This window comes from Salmo salar, chromosome 09, assembly GCF_965601325.2.
Source record: "Salmo salar chromosome 09, fSalSal1, whole genome shotgun sequence".
NCBI classification, from domain to species: domain Eukaryota; kingdom Metazoa; phylum Chordata; class Actinopteri; order Salmoniformes; family Salmonidae; genus Salmo; species Salmo salar.
Genome location: NC_138299.1, coordinates 118,871,866 through 118,894,390, shown reverse-complemented (window position 1 = coordinate 118,894,390; position 22,525 = coordinate 118,871,866). Strand labels below are relative to the sequence as shown.

The following is a 22,525-nucleotide window of genomic DNA, read 5'->3' as shown; positions in this document are numbered from 1 at the left end:
TGACTTTTTTTTCCTTCTTTTTTTTAAACAAATAAACAAATAAATTACATAATATCTTATATAAAACTTGTTAAATATTATTTGTATGATACTAGTATAAAATATATCGATAATTGTATTCATCATTTTCGCACTAATTATTTATTTACAAAGTATACAGGGTGGGACTTTCATTCTGAAAGATACAAAAAATACGTGACCCGGAAGTACTTAGTTATCCTGCCTGCTTCAGAGCTGTGCCAGAATCACAGTAGAGGAAATAAAGCATTTCTAGCTAATTGAAATACACGTATCTGCTGTTGTTTCAGGTATGACAATACTCCGATATTTTTTAGTTTGACATTTGTCAAAAGAGTCAGGTTTTGCCCCTTAACTGAAAAAGTACAGCGTTCTTAATTTACCTGGCTAATGTAATGCAATCCAGCTGCTAGCCTAACGTTGGCTAGCAAGATAGCCAGCTAAATACGACGCAAGCGACTGCTAGCTAGCTACTTGAGCGGAACCGGTGATTCACTGACGGCTAGCTACATCATCAGCTTGCTTATTTAATCGTTTCTGTAATTGATTCTAGGTATTGAAAGATACGTAACAGTAACTAGCTATGTGCCCTTCCTTCAAATAACACATCACGGAACACCTTTCTTCGTTTGTTGTGATAAAGCTTCATCAAGTCACCATCACTTGACAACTCGTTAATTAGCTAACCAGGCTATAACTAGCTAGTTAGCAGTCTAACTAGCTATGTTACTAACTAGCACGTTTGACAGGTGTCAATGTTAGTTTACTGCCACTTGAAGTTGACAGAACCTTCGCAAGATGATAATGTTACATTATGCGAAATGAAAGTTTAAGATGGAAGACGTCCATCTGTTGACATTCTGTATATGCTGCCTTATTTCAGTCAAACCGTAAACATCCTCATTCATTCAGGACTCTACTGTGAAATGTTTTACAAGGTGCACACGTGAGCCTAATTCGAACAATATAGGAGGACAAAAAAACATTTGAGGTATTAAATGGGTAATCCGTAGTAGAAACAATAAAGAAGATTCCCCGTCACTGTTTCCGTCAAAGTTTGAGAGATGCTGCTGGAGAAATGTAACCACACTCATATTTATAGACAGAACTATGGATGCAATGACTTACCACCCATGATATACAAATTATTGTTTTAACTATGTTTTGAAGTTGTGTTTGTTCACATGTACCTTGTTTACAAACAATGGAAAAACAAGCTTCTATTTTGGCTTCTAATGGGGCTCATGGGTAATTTGTTATACTTTTCAAGAATCAATGGGTTTATATAATACGTTTATAAGTAAAACAAAATTGATGTAGTATATGCAGATTGAACCTTTAATTATACCAATTGCCACTAAATACAAAATAGGAGAACCAGAATTTTTTTTTTTTAAAGGTTGGGATATAGCCTACATTGAATCATAGTTTGTATGATTCCTAGCTACTCTTGAAGCTCATCTGTAGCTTTTCCTTTCTTTCTGTGCCTCCACATGTTTGCATACTACTAAGGCTGTGGGCAACGGGACAGAGAAGAAATCATTACAACAATTATTACCTGGGTGATTTATTTTTTCTAGTTTATTTTTCTATTGTTTCTACCAAATTAAAATTCCAGGTAGCACAGCAAAATATTTAAGATCATATGCCTCCAAAATGGTAGCACTGTAGAGCCCTATCAATAAGCTAATCAGTCAGTCTGTGGTTCACAGTTTTCAATAGAAAGTGTTAGTAAATAAATTAAAACATTGGGTTCTTGTTATTCCTCAGGTCTGAATGAAAATTCATACTTTATTGGTTTAGCCTAGGGGTACCGGTCTGTTTGAGTTATTGTTCCACTCCTTGCCACAGAGTAGCATATAAGGAGTGGATAGTTAGAAAAATAGGTTCTGGATTTTAGAATCTGCGTTCCCCTGCATCCCTTGATTGCCCTCACAGACGGACACACATTTAACACTTGAAACAACTTCTGTAGATTTGTTTGAACTCACCTAGTCCAGTGCGCTACCACAGTGTAACTTTCTGTCCAGGCTGGTGCCAGCACCTGTTGATGGAGTCTATGCTCCAGTGAGATGACTGACCAGGGCAACAACAACCAAAACATTTCCCGCAACCCCTTCGCTGCCCTTTTCAGCTCCCTCGCCGACGCCAAGCAGTTTGCATCGGGCCAGAAACCACCTTCGCACCATGGCGAACCACCCTGTGAGTTAACCCTCCTAAGGAGGAGTTACAAAGCGTGCAGCCTTTTGCTCCAGCAAAGCTCTAACACACATGACCTGACTAATCGGCTGCATGACATGATCTTGATTAGCTGAATCGGTGGCGTTTTAGTGCTGGGCTGGAATAAAGGCCTGCAAACCTTATAGCTCCCCAAGGTTGGCCACTCCAGCTCTAATAGTTCCACTGTGTTACTCATTTTGGTCTGTGTCTAACTTCAACATTACTGATATGATGCGGCTCGCTCACTGGCTTGACGCTCGACAATGACCTCATACGGTTTCATATATCTGCTGCCTTATGTCATGTGTTGTAGCGGAGGACTCTGAGGGGAGTCAGTCAGAGTCGGAGAACTCGGACAGCATCGAGGACAATGACGACTCGGTGGCCGAAATCAGCCGCTCCTTCCTGTCGCGGCAGGAACTGTGCGAACAGCTCAACATCAACCACATGATCCAGAGGATCTTCCTCATCACCTTGGACAACAGTAAGTGCGGGAAGTTAGATTGGAGCGTATTAGGATTTTTACACTATTTCTACATTGTTTAGGGCACTTTTTTCCCCCCATTGGAGTAGCAGCGTGATGCCACTTGTCCCTTCTTCTAGTTTACTGAATCTTGTTGTCATGTAAACAACCCTTACTGTTTCCTGGCAGGGTTTATCTGATGTAGCGTAGTGATATGAAGTAAAGCAAATCAGTCTGTTTCCCAGGCAACCATTTATGTGCCCATACACAAGCAACGGCTCGATTCATCACCCATCAACATCCCGATTCTGACTGTCTCTTTTATTCCCCTGTGTTTTCTGTTGATTGATCTGAGGTGCTTGATTTGAAACATGGTTAATGTGTGATTACAGCTTTCTTAAACTCCTTTGTAAGGGAATTCAGTACAATCATCCTTCCTGGCAGTCTTTTCTTCATGACATCACTCTGTGGCTGTACTAGATTAGATGGAGAGCATCAGCCAACTGACTGACTCAGAGGCTGTGTCATCAAGGGAGTCTACAGGTCCCAGATTACTGTCCTCCTCCTCTGCTCATCATCCCTCACTGACTGGCATGAAAGTGCCCGATGATGGAGCCCCTTTCTGTCAATTTCTAGTCTAAATCTAATCGGCTCGTGCTCTTTGGTGCTGCTGGACCACTGGTCTCTTAGTATTCCATTTCAGGGCCGTCAAGTAAACAATAAATGACTCAGCCCAACTCAGTACTCATAACCTGTATACTGGAATGAGTCATGAATGACCGTTTCTGCTGTAAGTGAAAAGTAAAATGTTCTGAGTGTTTGGAGTCTGCTGTTCAACATGACTGTTGTTTGACCTCAGGTGACCCCAGTCTGAGAGGAGGCAATGGGATTCCTCCACGCTGTGTGTTCCTGGAGGAAATGGCCGCAGAGATGGACGGGCAAGACTGGCTGGATATGGACAACATCGAGCAGGTACAATAGGATTGGACATTGGGAATGGTGGTAGCGAACTGTTCGCTGGTCAGCCCAGTTGACCTCTATGCCATGAGATTCGCATACGGTATACAGTACTGTGTCCTCTTCTCATGACGATTTCCTCGCTGGCTTGTATTTTCAGGGGACTAGGCCTATTATATATACAGTGCATCGTCTACTCTAAGAAGATGGTATAGTGAAAAATACATGGCGTACAATGTTCATAGCAACGTTATGATCCACAGGGAGCAGAGATCAGTAAGTAAGTACATAATGTTCATAGCACAGAATGTTGGCTAAGTTTGACTTTTTTTAAAATCCTACATTAGGCACTCTTCAACAGATTACTGATGCTGGAGCCAGGGAACCACCTCATCTACATGACCTCGTGTAATGCTGTGAATCTCTCTGCTGACCGAGACGCTGGGGACAAGTCCGCCATACCGTTCCTCTACGCATGCTACCAGAGAGCCAAGGAAGAGGTGGGGTCACATACACAGCACTCACTCTCATTCCTACTTTCTTCCTCCACGAATTGCCAGCCAGAATTCAGTCAGGAAAAGTGCGCTGTAACAGGCATACCCAGTGTACAAAACATTAGGAACACCTGCTCTTTCCATGACAGACTTGCCAGGGGAATCCAGGTGAAAGGTATGATCCCTTATTGACGTCACTTGTTAAATCCACTTCAATCAGTGTAGATGAAGCGGAGAAAACAGGTTAAAGAATGATTTTTAAGCCTTGATTCAATTGAGACATGGATTGTGTATATGTGGCATTCAGAGGGTGAATGTGCAAGACAAAAGGTAGTAAGTGCCCTTAATGTTTTCTACACTCAGTGTTTAAACCATGGTGTATAGGACAAAGTAAAATGAAAATATCAGAGCCTGCACAGTTCGGTTTGGGTCGCCACAATAGTGTGAAAAGGTTAATCGTCTGACTGAACATAATGAATGACCTGTCTAAGGATAAGTCTGCTGTTTATTTCGACATCATTTCAGTCTGCATATAGGCAAAATAAAGCATGTTTAGTTTGTGCCCCATCGCTGACAATGATGTGATAAATTCCTAACCTCCCTGCTCCCTCCTGACATTACACACCCCCAGGTCACCAAAGTACCGGAGAAGCTGCTGTCGTATGCGGTGCGCTGTAAGAACCTGACGGTGTCCAACACGCGCACAGTCCTGCTCACCCCAGAGATCTACATCAGCCAGAACGTGTATGAGCAGCTACTGGATTTGCTGCTGGAGGGAGTCGGCGGAGCCCGTGAGTCCATTCAATTATTAAAGCAGCCCGACTGTCTGAGGATCCCTCTTCTGTTCTATCTCAGTAGCCAAAGAAAGTGGTGTTGTCTGCTGCTCAGGTATCGACTGTTGAGGCCTCCCAAGACAGGATGTGCTGTAACTTAGGCTAGTTTGCCCCCGCTGATGAAATAACTGTTTTTTACTGCTTTGAACTTGTCGATCTGCAGTTATGAGAGTACAATATCCTCACTTTGCTATGTGTTGTTGTGTGTGGTTTGTGTCCAGAAAATGGTGGGAAAGAGGCCTGTACAACTCAGAGAATATACTTTACTGAACTGTTAAGTTATTTTTTCTAATATACAGTACCAGTCAAAAGTTCGGACACCTACTCATTCCAGGGATTTTCTTTATTTTTTACTATTTTCTACATTGTAGAATAGTAGTGAAGACATCAAAACTATGAAATAACACATGGAATCATGTAGAAACCAAAAAAGTATTAAACACGTCAAAATATATTTTATATTTGAGATTCTTCAAACTAGCCACCCTTTGCCTTGATGACAGCTTTGCACACTCTTGGCATTCTCTCAACCAGCTTCATGAGGTAGTCACCTGGAATGCAATTCAATTAACAGGTGTTCCTTGTTTATTTGTGGGATTTCATTCCTTCTTAATGCGTTCGAGCCAATCTGTTGTGTTGTGACAAGGTAGGGGTGGTATACAGAAGATGGCCCTATTTGGTAAAAGACCAAGTCCATATTATGGCAAGAACAGCTCAAACAAGCAAAAACAAACGACAGTGCATCATTACTTTAAGACATGAAGGTCAGTCAATACGGAACATTTCAAGAACTTTGAAAGTTTCTTCAAGTGCAGTTGCAAATAACCTCAAGCACCATGATGAAACTGGCTCTCATGAGGACCACCACAGGAACGGAAGACCCAGAGTTACCTCTGTTGTAGAGGATAAGTTCATTAGTTACCAGCCTCAGAAATTGCAGCTCAAATAAATGCTTAACAGAGTTCAAGTAACAGACACATCCCAACATCAACTGTTTAGAGGAGACTGTGTGAGTCAGGCCTTCATGGTCGAATTGCTGCAATAAAACCACTACTAAAGGACACTAATAATAATAAGAGACTTGCTTGGGCCAAGAAACACGAGCAATGGACATTAGACATGTGGAAATCTGTCCTTTGGTCTGATGAGTCCAAAGTTGAGATTTTTGGTTCCAACCGCCTTGTCTTTGTGAGACGCAGAGTAAGTGAACGGATGATCTCCACATGTGTATTTCCCACCGTGAAGCATGGATGAGGAGGTGTGATGGTGTGGGGGTGCTTTGCTAGTGACACTATGATTATTATTATTATAATTTTTTCAAGGCACACTTAACCAGCATGGCTACCATAGCATTCTGCAGCGATAAGCCATCCCGTCTGGTTTGTGCTTAGTGGGAATATAATTTGTTTTTCAACAGGACAATGGCCCAACACACCTCCAGGCTTTGTAAGGGCTATTTGACCAAGATGGAGAGTGATGGAGTGCTACGTCAGATGACCTGGCATTCACAATCAACTGACCTCAACCCAATTGTTATGGTTTGGGATGAGTTGGACCGCAGAGTGAAGGAAAAGCAGCCAACAAGTGCTCAGCATATGTGGGAACTCCTTCAAGACTGTTGGAAAAGCATTCCAGGTGAAGCTGGTTGAGAGAATGCCAAGAGTGTGCAAAGCTGTCATCTAGGCAAAGGGTGGCTACTTTGAAGAATCTCAAATTGAAAATAGATTTTGATTTGTTTAACTTTTTTTTTGGTTACTACATGTGTTATTTCATAGTTTCGATGTCTTCACTATTATTCTACAATGTAGAAAATAGTAAAAATTTAAAAAAAAACAGAATGTGTAGGTGTGTCCAAACATTTGACTGGTACTGTATACCTAAGCCCTTTTTTGAGCCAGGAAAAACCCTGTATTGTTCTGTAAAGTACAGTATATTCTCTGCATTATACAGGCCTATTATACAGGGTTTTTACTTTTCTATACCTAAGCCCCTTTTTGAGCCAAGAAAAACCCAGACATTAAGTGTGGTTTCTGTTGTGCGTTGCAGAGCTGGAGGAGGTAGTGGAGTTCGTGGAGGAGGTGATCGCTGGCCTGTTGGCTGACCAGGAGGTGCGCACCTTCAGCGAGGTGATCGGGCCCGTACTCGATATCTTCCAAGGCCGTGTGAAAGACTTGGATCTCTGCCAGCTGCTGCTCTTCTCCTACCTGGACCTGCTCCTCTACTTCAGCCGCCAAAAAGATATCGCTATGGTCAGGGGCCGTAATGCATTGTCATCACTCCTCTGGACTGTTTTCTACAACCCTGATTATATTCTATGCTGATCTATTAATAACAAGATTATAATTATTTTAACAACTGCATTCGTATGTCTACGATGGACAACCTTGATCTCAAAAGTAGTTTACTCTTTGCTAATATAATATACTTCAAATTGCCTTACTCCAGGTATTGGTGGAGCACATCCAACCCAAAGATCCCAACAATGGGCTTCAGTATCAGAAGACCCTCCTTGGCACTGTGTTGAGTATCTCTTGCCTGCTGAAGACCCCGGGGGTGGTGGAGGGTCACGGCTTCTTCCTCAACCCATCACGCTCCAGTCCACAGGAAATGAAGGTCCAGGAATCCAACATACACCAGGTAAGGGCTCTAGAAATAGAGGCTTTGGTCAAAAGTATTGCCCTATATAGAGAATAGGGTACTATTTGGGATGGACCCCTAACCTTATCATCTTCTGTGTCTCCAAAACCCCACTTAGGCCTACATCCAGCTTACTGCCAAGAGTCAAACAGATTCTTAGGGTCAGACACTAGCTTAGTCTAAGCTTATGTTTGAGTCACTCTCACTCAGATATCATGTGAACATGACATAAGTCCTGGCAAAATGTGTAGAATTGCGGGGAATTAAGCTTTAAACTGAAAAAAGAAATACAAAATCACCTCATAGCAAAATGTGTAGAATTTGAGGATATTACCTAATATTTTCTCTCCACCCCATGGCAAAATGAGTAGAATTGCATGAAATTACTTTTAAAACTGCAAAATGTTCTCTACACCCCATGCCAAAATGTGGAGAATTGCTGAAAGTTTTACTTTAACAATGCATAAACAATTATCCACTGCCAAGAGGGCGAGCACTAAAATGTTTTGTTTCGCCCCGAAAGGCTAGAGGCGCTTCTGCCTGATGAGCTTCCCTGAAGTTTACCGGAACTTTCCAACACCTTTCTCATATTTAAATCTACAATATGTAACTTTTTTGGTCAGCCAACCAAATTAACACAAATTAAGTTATAGATCTGTCATTCTCATTGAAAGCAAGTCTAAGAAGCGGTATATCTGTTCTATGCACTATTTCTATGCTTCCCGGTCTTAAATTTCATTTTCGGTTTTATGTACCAGCTGAAAATACAATATTTTGGATTATGCAAAATGTATTTCATAGCAGTTTAGATGGTGCAATGATTCGCAACACTATACTTGCTTGTTTTGTCACATAATCTGAAATTAGGCAAACTATTAGCTCAATTTTAGCAACCAGTAAAAGGCGGAGCGATTTCTGCGTAGTGCATCTTTAACCTGTTTGGGATAGGGGGCAGTATTTTCACGGCCGGATAAAAAAACGTACCCGATTTAATCTGGTTACTACTCCTGCCCAGAAACTAGAATATGCATATAATTAGTAGATTTGGATAGAAAACACTCTAAAGTTTCTAAAACCGTTCGAATGGTGTCTGTGAGTATAACAGAACTCATATGGCAGGCCAAAACCTGAGAAGATTCCATACAGGAAGTGCCCTGTCTGACAATTTGTTGTCCTTCTAGGGCATCTCTATCAAAAATACAGCATCGCTGCTGTAACGTGACATTTTCTAAGGCTTCCATTGGCTCTCAGAAGGCGCCAGAAAGCAGAATGACGTCTCTGTAGTATCTGGGTGAAAAAAATAAAATCTCTCTCTTCTCTTCCTCTCTCTCTCTCTCTCTCTCCCTCTCACTCTCACTCTCACTCTCACTCTCTCACACTCACACACACACACACACATAGGACTGTTAATAAATTATACCCTTCTTCCTAATTATCTAGTGTTTACATAGCCTATTTAAGCCTCACCAGGAGGTCAGTCAGCCCTATTAAGTGAGTGTTTGTTTCCCTATAAATCAGACATAATTTAAAGATATTTTGTGTATCAGGTTTACATTGGGGTTTTCAGTGCATTTCTTATCAAGATCATTTATATGTGTGCGACCAAAACTCTGACATTACAAACTTCAGAAATGTTCATTTGTGTACCCTTTAAGTTGCATCATTTCTAACCTGTGAAAAATCCACGAAAACAGAAATTAAATGACCCCACACAATAAATCAAACGAGTATTAATCGCTAACAAATATTCATTAACAGGTGGGTTGTGTGTGGGTGCTGGCGTATGTGTGGTAAAAACAAACAAAATGGCCGGGCCTTACCATCAAGCTGAATAGGTGCCTTCTAAAGTAAGCAATCCCAGAACCCCTCTCTTGTAATCAATGTTATTTTAACCTGTTGCATTGACATACAGTTCTGTACAAACTGTCCCTGGGACATGAACTAGTCAAAAGATGAAACCTGTTGTTTAACAAATCTGCTAGGACCTTCAAAAAGTTGGTGCTGGCTTATCAGCTCAATATTTGGTACTAAAACCATTTACCATTTACTTCATTCTGGACACAGTTCCACGTAATGGAAACAGATATTTGTTTTAGATGACATTACCTTCTTACTTAAATCACTGGTGCTACCCAAACTATAGAATTTAGAAATTGTCAAAAATGTGTCTTATTCAATGATTCATACCTCTGTCCCAAATGTCCACACTGTGTCTCTTACAGCCTGTTTGAGTGTAACAGGCTGTGTACTGGCGGCTATCTATTGTTCCACAGGATGCTTATCTCTAACCCAAACACCAGATAGCGGCCTCTAATTTAATATCAGTCCCAATGCTCAATCCCTCTGTTTGTCATGTGACCTTGTATTGAAACATTTACTTCAAATTACTAAGATATTGCATTATTAGAGTGCTATCTGAAAGCCAATTACCATTCACTTTGTTACTTTCACTAGTCTCCATATCTATTTCCTTCAAATAGGACTTCCTTCTTCCCAATTGGAAGACCTTCTCAATCTATTACTACTAATACACATGGATCACTCTCAAAGTTTTGCTTTTCCCCCTATTGCAAGGTTTTAATCAAAACAAAACAAACATATCTTTCTCCATATTGGAAGGCATTGTTTTAATTTGTCTACCCTAACGATGTTACTCTATTTTTATTACCAATCTCTGTTGGATATTCACTTTCTACTTCATACTTATTAAATGTCTTATTTTAAGATTCATACAGTTGAACTCGGAAGTTTACATACACCTTAGCCAAAAACATTTAAACTCAGTTTTTCACAATTCCTGACATTTAATCCAAGTAAGAATTCTCTGTCTTAGGTCAGTTAGGATCACCACTTTATTTTAAGAATGTGAAATGTCAGAATAATAGTAGAGATAATGATTTATTTCAGCTTTTATTTCTTTCATCACATTCCCAGTGGGTCAGAAGTTTGCATACACTCAATTAGTATTTGGTAGCATTGCCTTTAAATTATTTAACGTGGGTCAAACGTTTCGGATAGCCTTCCACAAGCTTCCCACAATAAGTTGGGTGAATTTTGTCCCATTCCTCCTGACAGAGCTGGTGTAACTGAGTCAGGTTTGTAGGCCTCCTTGCTCCCACACGCTTTTTCAGTTCTGCACACAAATGTTCTATAGGATTGAGGTCAGGGCTTTGTGATGGCCACTCCAATACCTTGACTTTGTTGTCCTTAAGCCATTTTGCCACAACTTTGGAAGTATGCTTGGGGTCATTGTCCATTTGGAAGACCCATTTGCGACCAAGCTTTAACTTCCTGACTGATGTCTTGAGATGTTGCTTCAATATATCCACATCATTTTCCATCCTCATGTGCCATCTATTTTGTGAAGTGCATCACTCCCTCCTGCAGTAAAGCACCCCCACAACATGATGCTGCCACCCCTGTGTTTCACGGTTGGGATGGAGTTCTTCTGCTTGCAAGCCTCCCCCTTTTTCCTCCAAACATAACGATGGTCATTATGTCCATTTACATTTACATTTAAGTCATTTAGCAGACACTCTTATCCAGAGCGACTTACAAATTGTCCAAACAGTTCTATTTTTGTTTCATCAGACCAGAGGACATTTCTCCTAAAAGTACGATCTTGTCCCCATGTGCAGTTGCAAACCGTAGTCTGGCTTTTTTATGGCGGTTTTGGAGCAGTGGCTTCTTCCTTGCTGAGCGGCCTTTCAGGTTATGTCGATATAGGACTCGTTTTACTGTGGATATAGATACTTTTGTACCTGTTTCCTCCAGCATCTTCACAAGGTCTTTTGTTGTTGTTCTGGGATTGATTTGCACTTTTCGCATCAAAGTACGTTCATCTCTAGGAGACAGAATGCGTCTCCTTCCTGAGTGGTGTGACGGCTGTGTGGTCCCATGGTGTTTATACTTACGTACTATTGTTTGTACAGATGTACGTGGTTCCTTTAGTTATTTGGAAATTGCTCCCAAGGATGAACCAGACTTGTGGAGGTCTACAATTGTTTTTCTGAGGTCTTGGCTGATTTCTTTTAATTTCCCAATGATGTCAAGCAAAGAGATACTGAGTTTGAAGGTAGGTGTTGAAATACATCCACAGGTACACCTCCAATTGACTCAAATTATGTCAATTAGCCTATCAGAAGCTTCTAAAGCCATGACATCATTTTATGGAATTTTCCAAGCTGTTTAAAGGCACAGTCAACTTAGTGTATGTAAACTTCTGACCCACTGGAATTGTGATACAGTGAGTTATATACGTGAAATCATCTGTCTGTAAACAATTGTTGGAAAAATTACTTGTCATGCACAAAGTAGATGTCCTAACCGACTTGCCAAAACTCTAGTTTGTTAACAAGAAATTTGTGGAGTGGTTGAAAAACGAGTTTTAATGAATCCAACCTAAGTGTATGTAAACTTCCGACTTCAACTGTATGTAACACTTTGGAGGGATCAATGTGTATTAACTGGTCTGGCACTGTCTATCAGTCCCCTGTAGATGGCATGCCCTGTCCATAATAAGTCTGGCACCATAGACAGGGAAGCAGATGCAGTTTCCATTTTGCCTACTCACAAATTGGTTTTGAACATCATCATTTGGGATATCAACTTAAAGTCCATCGGGAGTAAATTGTAGCCTTAAGTTTAGTTGTTCAACCATGTTCAACATTCATTGGTTCTATTTATAGTTGTAATGGTTAGGGATAAACGCCAATCTTTGTCTGAGACTCTATTTCCCAGACCCTTTAGATAGTCATACAATGCCTTAACCTTATCTTTATCTAATTATCCATAAAGAGACCACTCTGAACATTTGTCAGAATACTTTTTACACCACTTAAGTACATCTACGTGTGGGTGTGCAAGTTGTATATTATTATAATTTTTTCCTGTTCATCAGATCTCTAGTAACCCATTATACTCAATATTATGTTACTTTATCTCTAGTAACCCATTATCCATTTGTGTTACATCACAAAATCCTCTTCTACACCAGTGTTCTATACATAGAGGTTTAACTATTCAATTTAGTGTACTATTTGACAGCAAATTGGAATAGTACTCTTTCATATTTCCATACAGAATCCCTATATAAAGTTATAAATCTTTAGTTATTCGTGTCCACAGCAACAATCACAGCGCAGCAGCCCGAGAGGTACACATCTCTTTCATATCAAGGAAATCAGTGTCCGGGGGCTGTTATCCTTTCAATTTTTTCAATGGCTTTTCCTTTCAGTGCTCGCTACCTGTAGATTGATGGGCCGGTGGTGGACAGAATCCCTAGATAACGTTATGGATCTAAAAACTCAGCTCACACAGAACTGGTTGGGGTATTCATTCTTTTCCTTATTTAACTATAGTTAGGTATTCACATCAACACCACTCCATGTGCATCCTATGCATCATATGTATCTACACATATAAAACAACACCCCGTGCTTAATAACACTCGTGCTATTATTAGTAGTCCCAGACTCAATCAGCTTATTATCCACATTTCAATCTTAATAGTAGTAATTTCAATCAATTTATTATCCAAATTTCAATCTTAATAGTAGTAATTTCAATCAATTTATTATCCAAATTTCAATCAGCGTAATATGTAATTTCTCACATGGCACATCATCTTGTCGCATAAACAGTAACTCCACACTCACACAACTTTCACATCCACATTCACTACATGCTATTACTTGACTTAGGACTACCCTCCTCCTTCATTTGAGTTTTTTTGCAAAAAAGAATGTTGCCCCCTTTTTCTTCCCAATTTTTGTGATATCCAATTGCGATACAGTTACGATCTTGTCTCATTGCTGCAACTCCCCAACGGGCTCGGGAGAGGCGAAGGTTGAGTCATGCTTCCTCCGAATCATGACCAGCCAAACCGCGCATCTTAAAACCCACCCGTTTAACTCAGAAGCCAGCTGCACCAATGTGCCGGAGGAAACACCATTCAACTTGGGACCTGAAGTCAGCCTGCAGGCGCCCGGCCCGCCACGAGTCACTAGAGTGCGATGAGCCAAGTAATGCCCCCCCCCGGCTAAACCCTCTACTAACGAGGATGACGCTGGGCCAAATGTGCGCCGACCTATGCTCCACCGGTTTTCCTCGCAGACCCCCACTGGAAAGCTCCACAGGCAGAATCAATCATACAGTTCGTGACGCCAATTCGATCTCTTAAAAGTTTAGTTCATTTTTGTTCTATTTATCTATATCCATAATTTATTTTGGCTCAATAGGCCTGGCATATTCCCACTTTCATGGAGCTTTCCATTTTGATTGGGTTATTTTGCCTAAAAACCTTTAGGCCTACCTAATAGAAGGGAGAAAAAAACAACTGCATCTCTGCCCAGCCTGGCAAGAGTGGCTAAAAGGGTGTTTAGCATCCCCAGTGGCTCTGCAAGTGTGGAAAGGATATTCTCTACTGCTGGTCTGCTCTCCAGGCACCATCCCATGAGCCTGAAGCCACGGACTAGCCAAACTCATGTTTGTTAATTAATTACACTGAGCATATTAAGGCATTTTTCATCTAATTTGTATTTAATTCGAAGTAAGACAGAGCCGATATGCACAATTTATAGACTATAATGATTTAATACAACAAATTTTAAATGTTGAGAGCTTCATGTCCCTACCAGCCTATGGTGTCGTACTCGCAAATGCTTCACAATATATTTATTTGTAGGCTATAGCCTTGAAATAATTGAAATAATATAGCCGAAATAATTCATTTTCGTTCCTTCTTAAGCTCCCTGTCTGGATCCTGATCTATTTAGAGTTTTATATGCTGTTTAATATGACAGGTTTTTTAAATAGTGAGCGCTTCTAAAATACTTGTCATTCAAATCATATGGTTTGGTTTCAATACTTTAAAACCAAATGGTAGATCCAGATAGTCATGAAATTAGATGGGTGTTGGTTAAATTGTGATTTTAATGAATGGAGCAAATTTGGAGCAGCAGCGAGCGCGGAGCGGTTTTTAGCGAAGTGGTTGAAAATGACATGGCGTGCCGGAGCTTGCGCACCGCTCCATGAGTAATGAGTGGGATTTCCGACCACTCAACTTCGCTCACATACTCTGCTCCCATCTAGTTGACATATCCTATCCTGCTCTCCTTTCCTCCCAGTTCATGGACCAGTTCCATGACAAGCTGCACCAGCTCCTGAAGAACCTGCTGCAGCAGTCAGGTGAGACGCGCCATCTGCTGCTCTCCTGGCTGGGCGGCTGCCTGCAGGCCAATGCCGGGCGCGCCAAGATCTGGGCCAACCAGATGCCCGAGATCTTCTTCCAGATGTACGCCTCAGACGCCTTCTTCCTCAACCTGGGCGCCGCGCTGCTCAAGCTGTGCCAGCCCTTCTGCCGGCCGCGCTCGCCCAAGCTGCTCACCTTCAACCCCACCTACTGCGCCCTCAAGGAGCTAAGCGAGGAGGAGCGGCGCAACCGCAACGTGCATGCCAGAGGTGTGTGTGCACGTGTATATACGTGCATGTATGTCTGGGTCATTGGATATCCTTTTTACATAATAAATTCTCTATTTTATTAGGTCTGGACAAAGAGACGTGTCTTGTCCCCCTTCCCCCCCAGCAGTCGGTGGAGTACGCCCAGTCATACAGCCTCCTCACTGAGAACCTCATCCTCACCCAGATGACTCTGCACCTAGGCTTCCACAGGTAACTAACTGGCCCTGTTGAGAAGGGTGCAACGTTACAGAACATTCAGATATAATGCAAATTATAGGATAGATATGATTGTCTTTCAAGTAGAATAGGGAATCATGTCAGGTCCATTCTCATAGTGTAACCCTTCATAACAGCTGAGCCATGTGTACTGTATCTAATGTTGTGAACTGAACCTTGACAAATTTCCGTTGTTCGCTGTAACATATGGTTATTAAAGTTGTATCGTGTCTTCTCCTTGCCTCTCCCTAGACTCCATGAGCAGATGGTGAAGATGAACCAGTCGCTCCATCGGCTGCAGGGTACGTGGCGGGAGGCCCAGCTCACGGGTGGCCCGGCGGCCGAGCAGCTCCGCGAGCAGTTCGAGCGCCTCATGACGGTCTATCTGTCGACCAAGGCAGCAGCCACCCAGCCAGGCATGCTGCAGTGCTGCCTCAACCTGCAGGCGTCCAGCGCCACACTGCTGGTTCAACTGGGCCTCAACAACCAGGGGCCCGAGCACGCCCAGCTCTCCTTCCCCCTGCCGCCACTACACAACAGCCTGCTCTGTCACATGCCAGGTAGCTACCCCTCCCTCCCTCTGTCATTTTACTTTTTAGATTTATATTTAGCTGAGCGACTTACAGTCAAGGCATTTAACTAAGGTAGGAAAGACAACCAAGTATCACAGTCATTGCAGGTAAAACTTTCCGTCAACCTTACTTACTTAGACCAATCGCCCCATGAGGAGCAAAGGCCATCAAGAACTCAACTTTTGGCAGTCTTTTCAATGTTGACATCATATTTTCAGTCATTTGACAGATGCTCTTATGCTGGCTTGCAGTCAGTGCGTACAATAGATGCTAAATCAGTGGTTTTCAACCAGTGTGCCACTGCAGGGACTCTCAGGTGTGCGCAAATGTTTTCCTAATCTTGATAATTGTTTTGAACACTCACTTATAAACATGACCTGTGGAGCACCAGTGCCGCTCAGATAATACATTGAATGGCAGGTGTTTCCATTAATTCCATTCCAGCCATTTAAAACGAGCCCGTCCTCCTATAGCCCCTCCCACCAGCCTCCTCTGGTAGAGAGTGTATTAATAGGATGACTAGTAGGAGGGGTTGGTTATCACAAGGATTCTTGTACTTCTGCAGAGTTCTTTGCAGAGAACTTGGGAGATTTCTTTGTCTTCCTCCGCCGCTTCGCTGACGAGGTCCTGGAATCTTCTGCCGAGAGCTTGGAGCAGGTCCTCAACTTCATCACTGTGTTCATGGGAAACGTGGAGAGGTAGGGAAGAGAGGGAGATGCCTTGAGTTCATCCACGCACACATACACAGTACCAGGTCACATGTTTACACCTGTGCATAATATCCATGTGTCCTGGTACACACAATGCCTTGAGGTCTGTTTATCTCAATTGTGGATCCCCATTGGCTGTTACAGTCACTCTTCTGGATGTGATATTCCTAAGGGGTTTATGTGTCTACCATTTGGACTCATCTATGTTCCTATTGTGTTACTCTTTACCCATGTACCCAGGATGAAAAACCCTCATTTGCGGGCAAAGCTGGCAGAGGTGCTGGAGGCGGTGATGCCCCACATGGAACCGGCGTCGGCCGGCTCGGCCCAGCCGGTCATGTTCCAGCGCCAAAGGGTCTTCTGCTCCTACCGCCATGCCCCTCACCTGGCCGAGGCGCTCATCGCTGTGTTTGTGGACATTGAGTTCACTGGTGGGTTTAGTGTGTGTGTGTGTGTGTGTGTGTGTGTGTGTGTGTGTGTGTGTGTGTGTGTGTGTGTGTGTGTGTGTGTGTGTGTGTTTGTGTCTTGCACACATGCGTTTGTGTGTGCTAGAATCTAAACCTTTGTGATGAAGCTCAAGTGCATGCAAGATGTCACTTTTATGTTATTGACTTTTCTCCTCAGGTGATCCTCACCAGTTTGAACAGAAGTTCAACTACAGGAGACCTATGTATCCCATCCTCAAGTACATGTGGGGTAAGGAGAGCTACAGAGAGAGCATTAAGGCAAGCTCATTTCCCTTTTTTTTCTTAGTTATTTAGATGGTACCATATGTGGAGTCGTCCTTATTGAAGACACACGGTATTGCTCTTCAGTTCTGCACCATTACGTACCAAAATGCTTATGTGGAATGTTGTTTACTTCAGAGTCTTGCTGTTTATGCATCCGAGAACCTCGAAGCCATGAATCCTCCACTCTTCCTGCGGTATCTGAATCTCCTGATGAACGACGCCATCTTCCTACTCGACGAAGCTATACAGGTGAGAAACTGTCAGCGTTTAGCTCTCGTTTTATGAAAAGGACATTCCTGGTATTGACTTATGTCCATCTCAGTGGTGGCTGGCGCCACTTTAAATTGGAGGACGGTTTTATTTTAATGGCTGGAATGGAGTCAACAAACGGTATTAAACACATTTCTATGCGTTTGATACCATTCATTTCGTTCCATTCCGACCATTTACTATAAGTCGTCCTCACCTCACCAGCCTCTACTGATCCATCTTTTTTTGTGGGGGGCGGAGGCAAATAAAAGACTGTAAAAACACCAGCAAATCAGCTCCAATTGGTTTTCATTTTGGAAATCTGTTCCAAAGTATTCCCATGCATAATAAAGAGTTACTTCTAAGCAAAGTTTTGAAATGCTTATGTTTTAGTCAAATATTATATATGTTTGGGCTTCTTGCGGTCAATTTGCCATCTACAATTTGCCATCCGCTCAAGAAGAAATTGGCCCGCGATTGAATCTAGTTGATATCCTCTAGTTTAAAAGAAGATCCTACATTTCAACTGTCAGATTTTGTCACTACTTCTCTCTGGCCTGGTCCTTGTCGGTGGTAGTACCTGAGCAAGATAAAGCTACTACAGCTGGAGAAGGACCATGGCAAGTGGGAGGGCCTGGCTCCTGATGCCCTCAGGGAGAAGGAGTCCAGTCTGCAGATGTTGGGACAGCTGGCACGTTTCCATAACATCATGTCCAACGAGACCATCGGCACACTGGCTTTCCTCACATCAGGTTAGTTGGAGAAGGAGGATGAATGGATAGCAATGATTGTATAACGTCTTGGACATACGTCTCTACCTAGAGCTACACAAACTATGGGTGTTTGTGTATTTTTGTTGTTGTTGATATTGTTGTCCAATTCATTTTTAGTGAAACCATAAGCAGAATTAAGAGATTGCCCTGTTAAAGGTGAATGGCAATCATTTATATTTGATGACATTGTGTTGTACAACTGACGATACAGACATTAGGAACACCTTTCTCATATTGAGTTGCATCCCTTTTTGTCCTCAGAACAGCTTCAATTCAACGGGCATGGACTCTACAAGGTGTCGAAAGCGTTCCACAGGAATGCTGGCCCATGTTGACTCCAATGCTTCCCGCAGTTGTCAAGTTGGCTGGATGTCCTTTGGGTGGTGGAACATTCTTGATACACATGGGAAACTGTTGAGCATGAAAAACCCAGCTGCGTTGCAGTTCTTGACACACTCAATCTGGTGCACCTGGCACCTTCTACCATACCCCGTTCAAAGGCACTTAAATATTTTGTCTTGCCCATTCACCCTTTGAATGGCACACACACAATCCATGTCTCAAGGTTTAAAGATCTTTCTTTAACCTGTCTCCTCCCCTTCATCTACACTGATTTGAAGTGAATTTAACAAGTGGGATTATAGCTTCCACCTCGATTCACCTGGTTAGTCTGTCATTGAAAGAGCAGCTGTTCCTAATGTTTTGTACACTCAGTGTATATGAATATATTGAAACTCATACTCGCTTCTCCCTCTCCATGATATCCCAGAGATCAAGAGTATTTTTGTTCACCCTTTCATGGCCGAGAGGATCATCTCCATGCTCAACCACTTCCTGCAGCACCTGGTCGGACCCAAGATGGGCGCCCTGAAGGTGAAAGACTTCAGCGAGTTTGACTTCAAGCCCCAACAACTGGTCTCTGATATCTGCAACATCTACCTTAACCTGGGGTACGTTTCAAAACTGCAATATTTCAAGGCTAAGACGAGGCTCAAGTAATTTGGGTTGAAATTCGCTTGTTTTTTCAATCTGTACTTCAGACCTGTATTCAAATAGTATTTGAAATCCTTCAAATATTTTGAGCGTCTGCCTGGCGTGCCAGGTGGGTGGGGTTTGCAAGTTTTGCATGGTTCCATTGGTTCTATTGTGCCAGGCAAGCACAGTCAAGCAAAGCTAAATTAGTTTGTAAACTTTAAGTACCATTTGAATCCATGTGTGGCATATAAAGTGGCTATTTGGTTTTTAGTGATTCTAACAATGTCTGTTTTCTCTTCGGCAGTGATGAAGAGAATTTCTGTGCCACTGTCCCAAAAGACGGGCGCTCCTACTCTCCCACGCTCTTCTCTCAGACTGTCCGAGTCCTGAAGAAGATCAACAAGCCCGGAGAAATTATTGTGGGTTTCGGTCTCCTTGCTGACAAAATAAAGGTTAGATCTGTAGTAGTATAAAATCATCTTATACTGTACCACTATGCCCTCTCCATAGCATAACCCTAAACAAATAACTACTTCCTGTCTTAGTCTCATGCAGACCGACAGCTGCAGGATGAGGAAACATACGCGGACGCCCCGGACGAGTTCCTGGACCCCATTATGTCCACGCTGATGCTCGACCCTGTGCTGCTCCCCTCTTCCAATGTCACGGTCGATCGCTCGACTATAGCACGGCACTTACTCAGGTGAGTGATTCCCTTAGGAGTCGTATGTCTACGTGCTGCTGGTTTATTCCAGGGGCTGTATGCATCAAGCATCTCAGAGTAGGAGTGCTGATCTAGGATCAGTTCTCCCCTTGTCCATGTAGTCTTATTCATTGTGATCTAAAATGCAAATCAGCAGTCTTACTCTGAGGTGTTTGAAACATATGGCCCGAGATCAAGTTTTTTTTGTACGATTTCTAGTATCAATTTTCATCTCCCTACAGCGATCAGACAGACCCATTCAACCGCAGCCCACTCACAATGGACCAGATCCGGCCCAACGAGGAGCTGAAGCAACAGATCTTACAGTGGCTGGCCCAGCATAAGCAGGAGCGACTGCAGATGGGCCCTAGTGGCTAGCCCTGGGATCTTCTCAAACAAACTATGACTGTACCATACCTTCCCTCACATCCTTACTGACAGTAGTATGCTCCACTTTGACTCATCCATGTGTGCTTGCCTTCAAGCTTCGGACTTCAAACCACATGAGAGACTGTTATCTCCCTCTCATGCAGCGCACATGTCACTTAAAAACCCTCACCAGTCAATGGAAGATCCCAGGTCTCAAAAACTGTCAGGAGAGCAGGTAGTGGTACAATTGAAAACTGAGTTGCACTGCTACATTGATATGCCCTATGGTGGTTTGGAATTCTGCCCCCTGCTTCAGAGAATATATTCTGTTTACTATCAGTGGTTGCAGTCTGGTCAGAACCATTGGTCTAACTGGAAAATAGTCGTTTAGCAATTCCTAAATCATCATCAGCTCTGCCAAATGTTTTATATTTTAAAAGTAGGCAAAGTATACTGAAAACTTGTAGTTCAGAACAAGATGATGTCTTACTAATTTCCCCTTGTCTCTATAGTAACCATAGTCTATATGCACCATCCATCTATGAATCTAAACAAGATTATCTGATGTTATTTAGCATTTACCATTGAAATAATATGTGTTATGCAAGCATATAATACCCATATAATAAAATGTGGTTAAACCAATCTTCATTGAAAGAATCGGTGCCTAAAACCACCAGTCTTGCTTTAATTTCATCGAATGAGACCAGACATTTTTCAAGTTATTATTTTGTGTCTTTGTTCCATTTATGATATTAAATGCGCCGTCAATGGATATGTCTTATATCCTAAACAAGATATGGTATAGACCGTTGAGGAGTCAGGGTGTCACTTGATTTGGTTATTTACAAACTTGTGTGAGTTGCTCTTGTTTGGAATTTGAGACTTAATTAAAGTAAATTGTGATTTGCTAAAGAAATGAGTAGAACTTGGGAAAGAATACCCATTTGATAGCATGCATTTGTATATGGCATATCTAACAACTTGATGATTACCGGGGTGAAATTATAATGCACTATTTTAAATGTCAAAATGTATTTTGAATGTACAGTATGACTAATAAATAAAAAGCTTTGATGTGTTACAGTATCAAGCTTTCAACAAATGTTTGCATTACTTTTTCCAGTACATAATAACTGGCAATAACCAAGTATGGTTATTAATTGGTAGATGTTTGTATGCAAACAGTCACTCATTTATTCCTTATACTCACATACTAAAGTTACCATAACATAATGATATTTGAATGGTATTAGGCACTGAACAAGAAAGTACTTCCTAATTAACACTATCCAATTACACTTAACAAAAATAGAAGTGTTGGTCCCATGTTTCATGAGCTAAAATTGAAGATCCCAGAAATTGTCCATATGCACAAAAAGCGTATTTCTCTCAAATGTTGTGCACAAATTTGTTAACATCCCTGTTCGTGAGCATTTCTCCTTTGTTCATTTCTCTACTATAAGCCGCCTCCAACGTCATTTTAGAAAATTTGGAAGTACATCCAACCGGTCTCACAACCGCAGATCATGTGTTACCACGCCAGCCCAGGACCTCCACATCCGGGTTCTTCACCTAGGGAATCATCTGAGACCAGCCACCCAGACAGCTGATGAAACTGGGTTTGCACAACTGAAGAATTTCTGCACAAACTGTCAGAAACCATCTCAGGGAAACTCATCTGGGTGCTTGTCATCCTCACCAGGGTCTTGACCTGACTGCAGTTTGGAGTCGTAACCGACTTCACTGGAGAAGTGTGCTCTTCAGAGATAAATCCCGGTTTCAACTGTATCAGGTAGATGGCAGACAGCTTGTATGGCAGTGTGTTGACGAGCAGTTTGCTTATGTCAATGTTGTGAACAGAGTGCTTGATGGTGGCAGTGGGGTTATGGTATGGGTAGGCATAAGCTAAGGACAATAAACACAATTGCATTTTATCAATGGCAATTTGAAGGCACATTGCTGTGCCATTCATCTGCCATTATCAACATGTTTTAGCATGATAATGCACAGCCCCATGTCGCAAGGATGTGTACACAGTTCCTGGAAGCTGAAAATGTCCCAGTTCTTCCCTGACCTGCATACTCACCAGAAATGTCACCCATTGAGCATGTTTGGAATGCTCTGTATTGACATGTACGACA

The 22,525-nt window shown here is 42.1% G+C and overlaps 1 protein-coding gene across 1 annotated transcript; it reads left to right on the top strand.

The window, feature by feature from the left end:
• Positions 1-191: 191 nt before the first annotated feature.
• On the top strand, positions 192-21,486 carry LOC123744710 (ubiquitin conjugation factor E4 A). The gene is made up of 20 exons (XM_045724353.2): positions 192-308; positions 2,049-2,220; positions 2,552-2,722; positions 3,561-3,673; positions 4,006-4,158; positions 4,784-4,943; positions 7,032-7,234; positions 7,431-7,622; positions 14,750-15,083; positions 15,167-15,293; positions 15,552-15,859; positions 16,437-16,569; positions 16,822-17,012; positions 17,206-17,306; positions 17,448-17,561; positions 18,139-18,313; positions 19,104-19,284; positions 19,614-19,761; positions 19,855-20,012; positions 20,255-21,486. Exons 2-20 carry the CDS (start codon positions 2,091-2,093, stop codon positions 20,388-20,390), a joined length of 3,228 nt encoding a protein of 1,075 aa, XP_045580309.2. The 5' UTR covers positions 192-308; positions 2,049-2,090; the 3' UTR covers positions 20,391-21,486.
• The last annotated feature ends 1,039 nt before the right edge of the window (positions 21,487-22,525 follow it).

Excerpts from the sequence above, each read along its gene's own strand:
- LOC123744710 (XM_045724353.2), top strand. The coding sequence starts at position 2,091 with ATGACTGACCAGGGCAACAACAACCAAAACATTTCCCGCAACCCCTTC. Across the intron at positions 2,723-3,560 it reads CCTCATCACCTTGGACAACA|GTGACCCCAGTCTGAGAGGA; the intron begins GTAAGTGCGGGA and ends GTTTGACCTCAG. Across the intron at positions 17,307-17,447 it reads GCTACAGAGAGAGCATTAAG|AGTCTTGCTGTTTATGCATC; the intron begins GCAAGCTCATTT and ends TGTTTACTTCAG.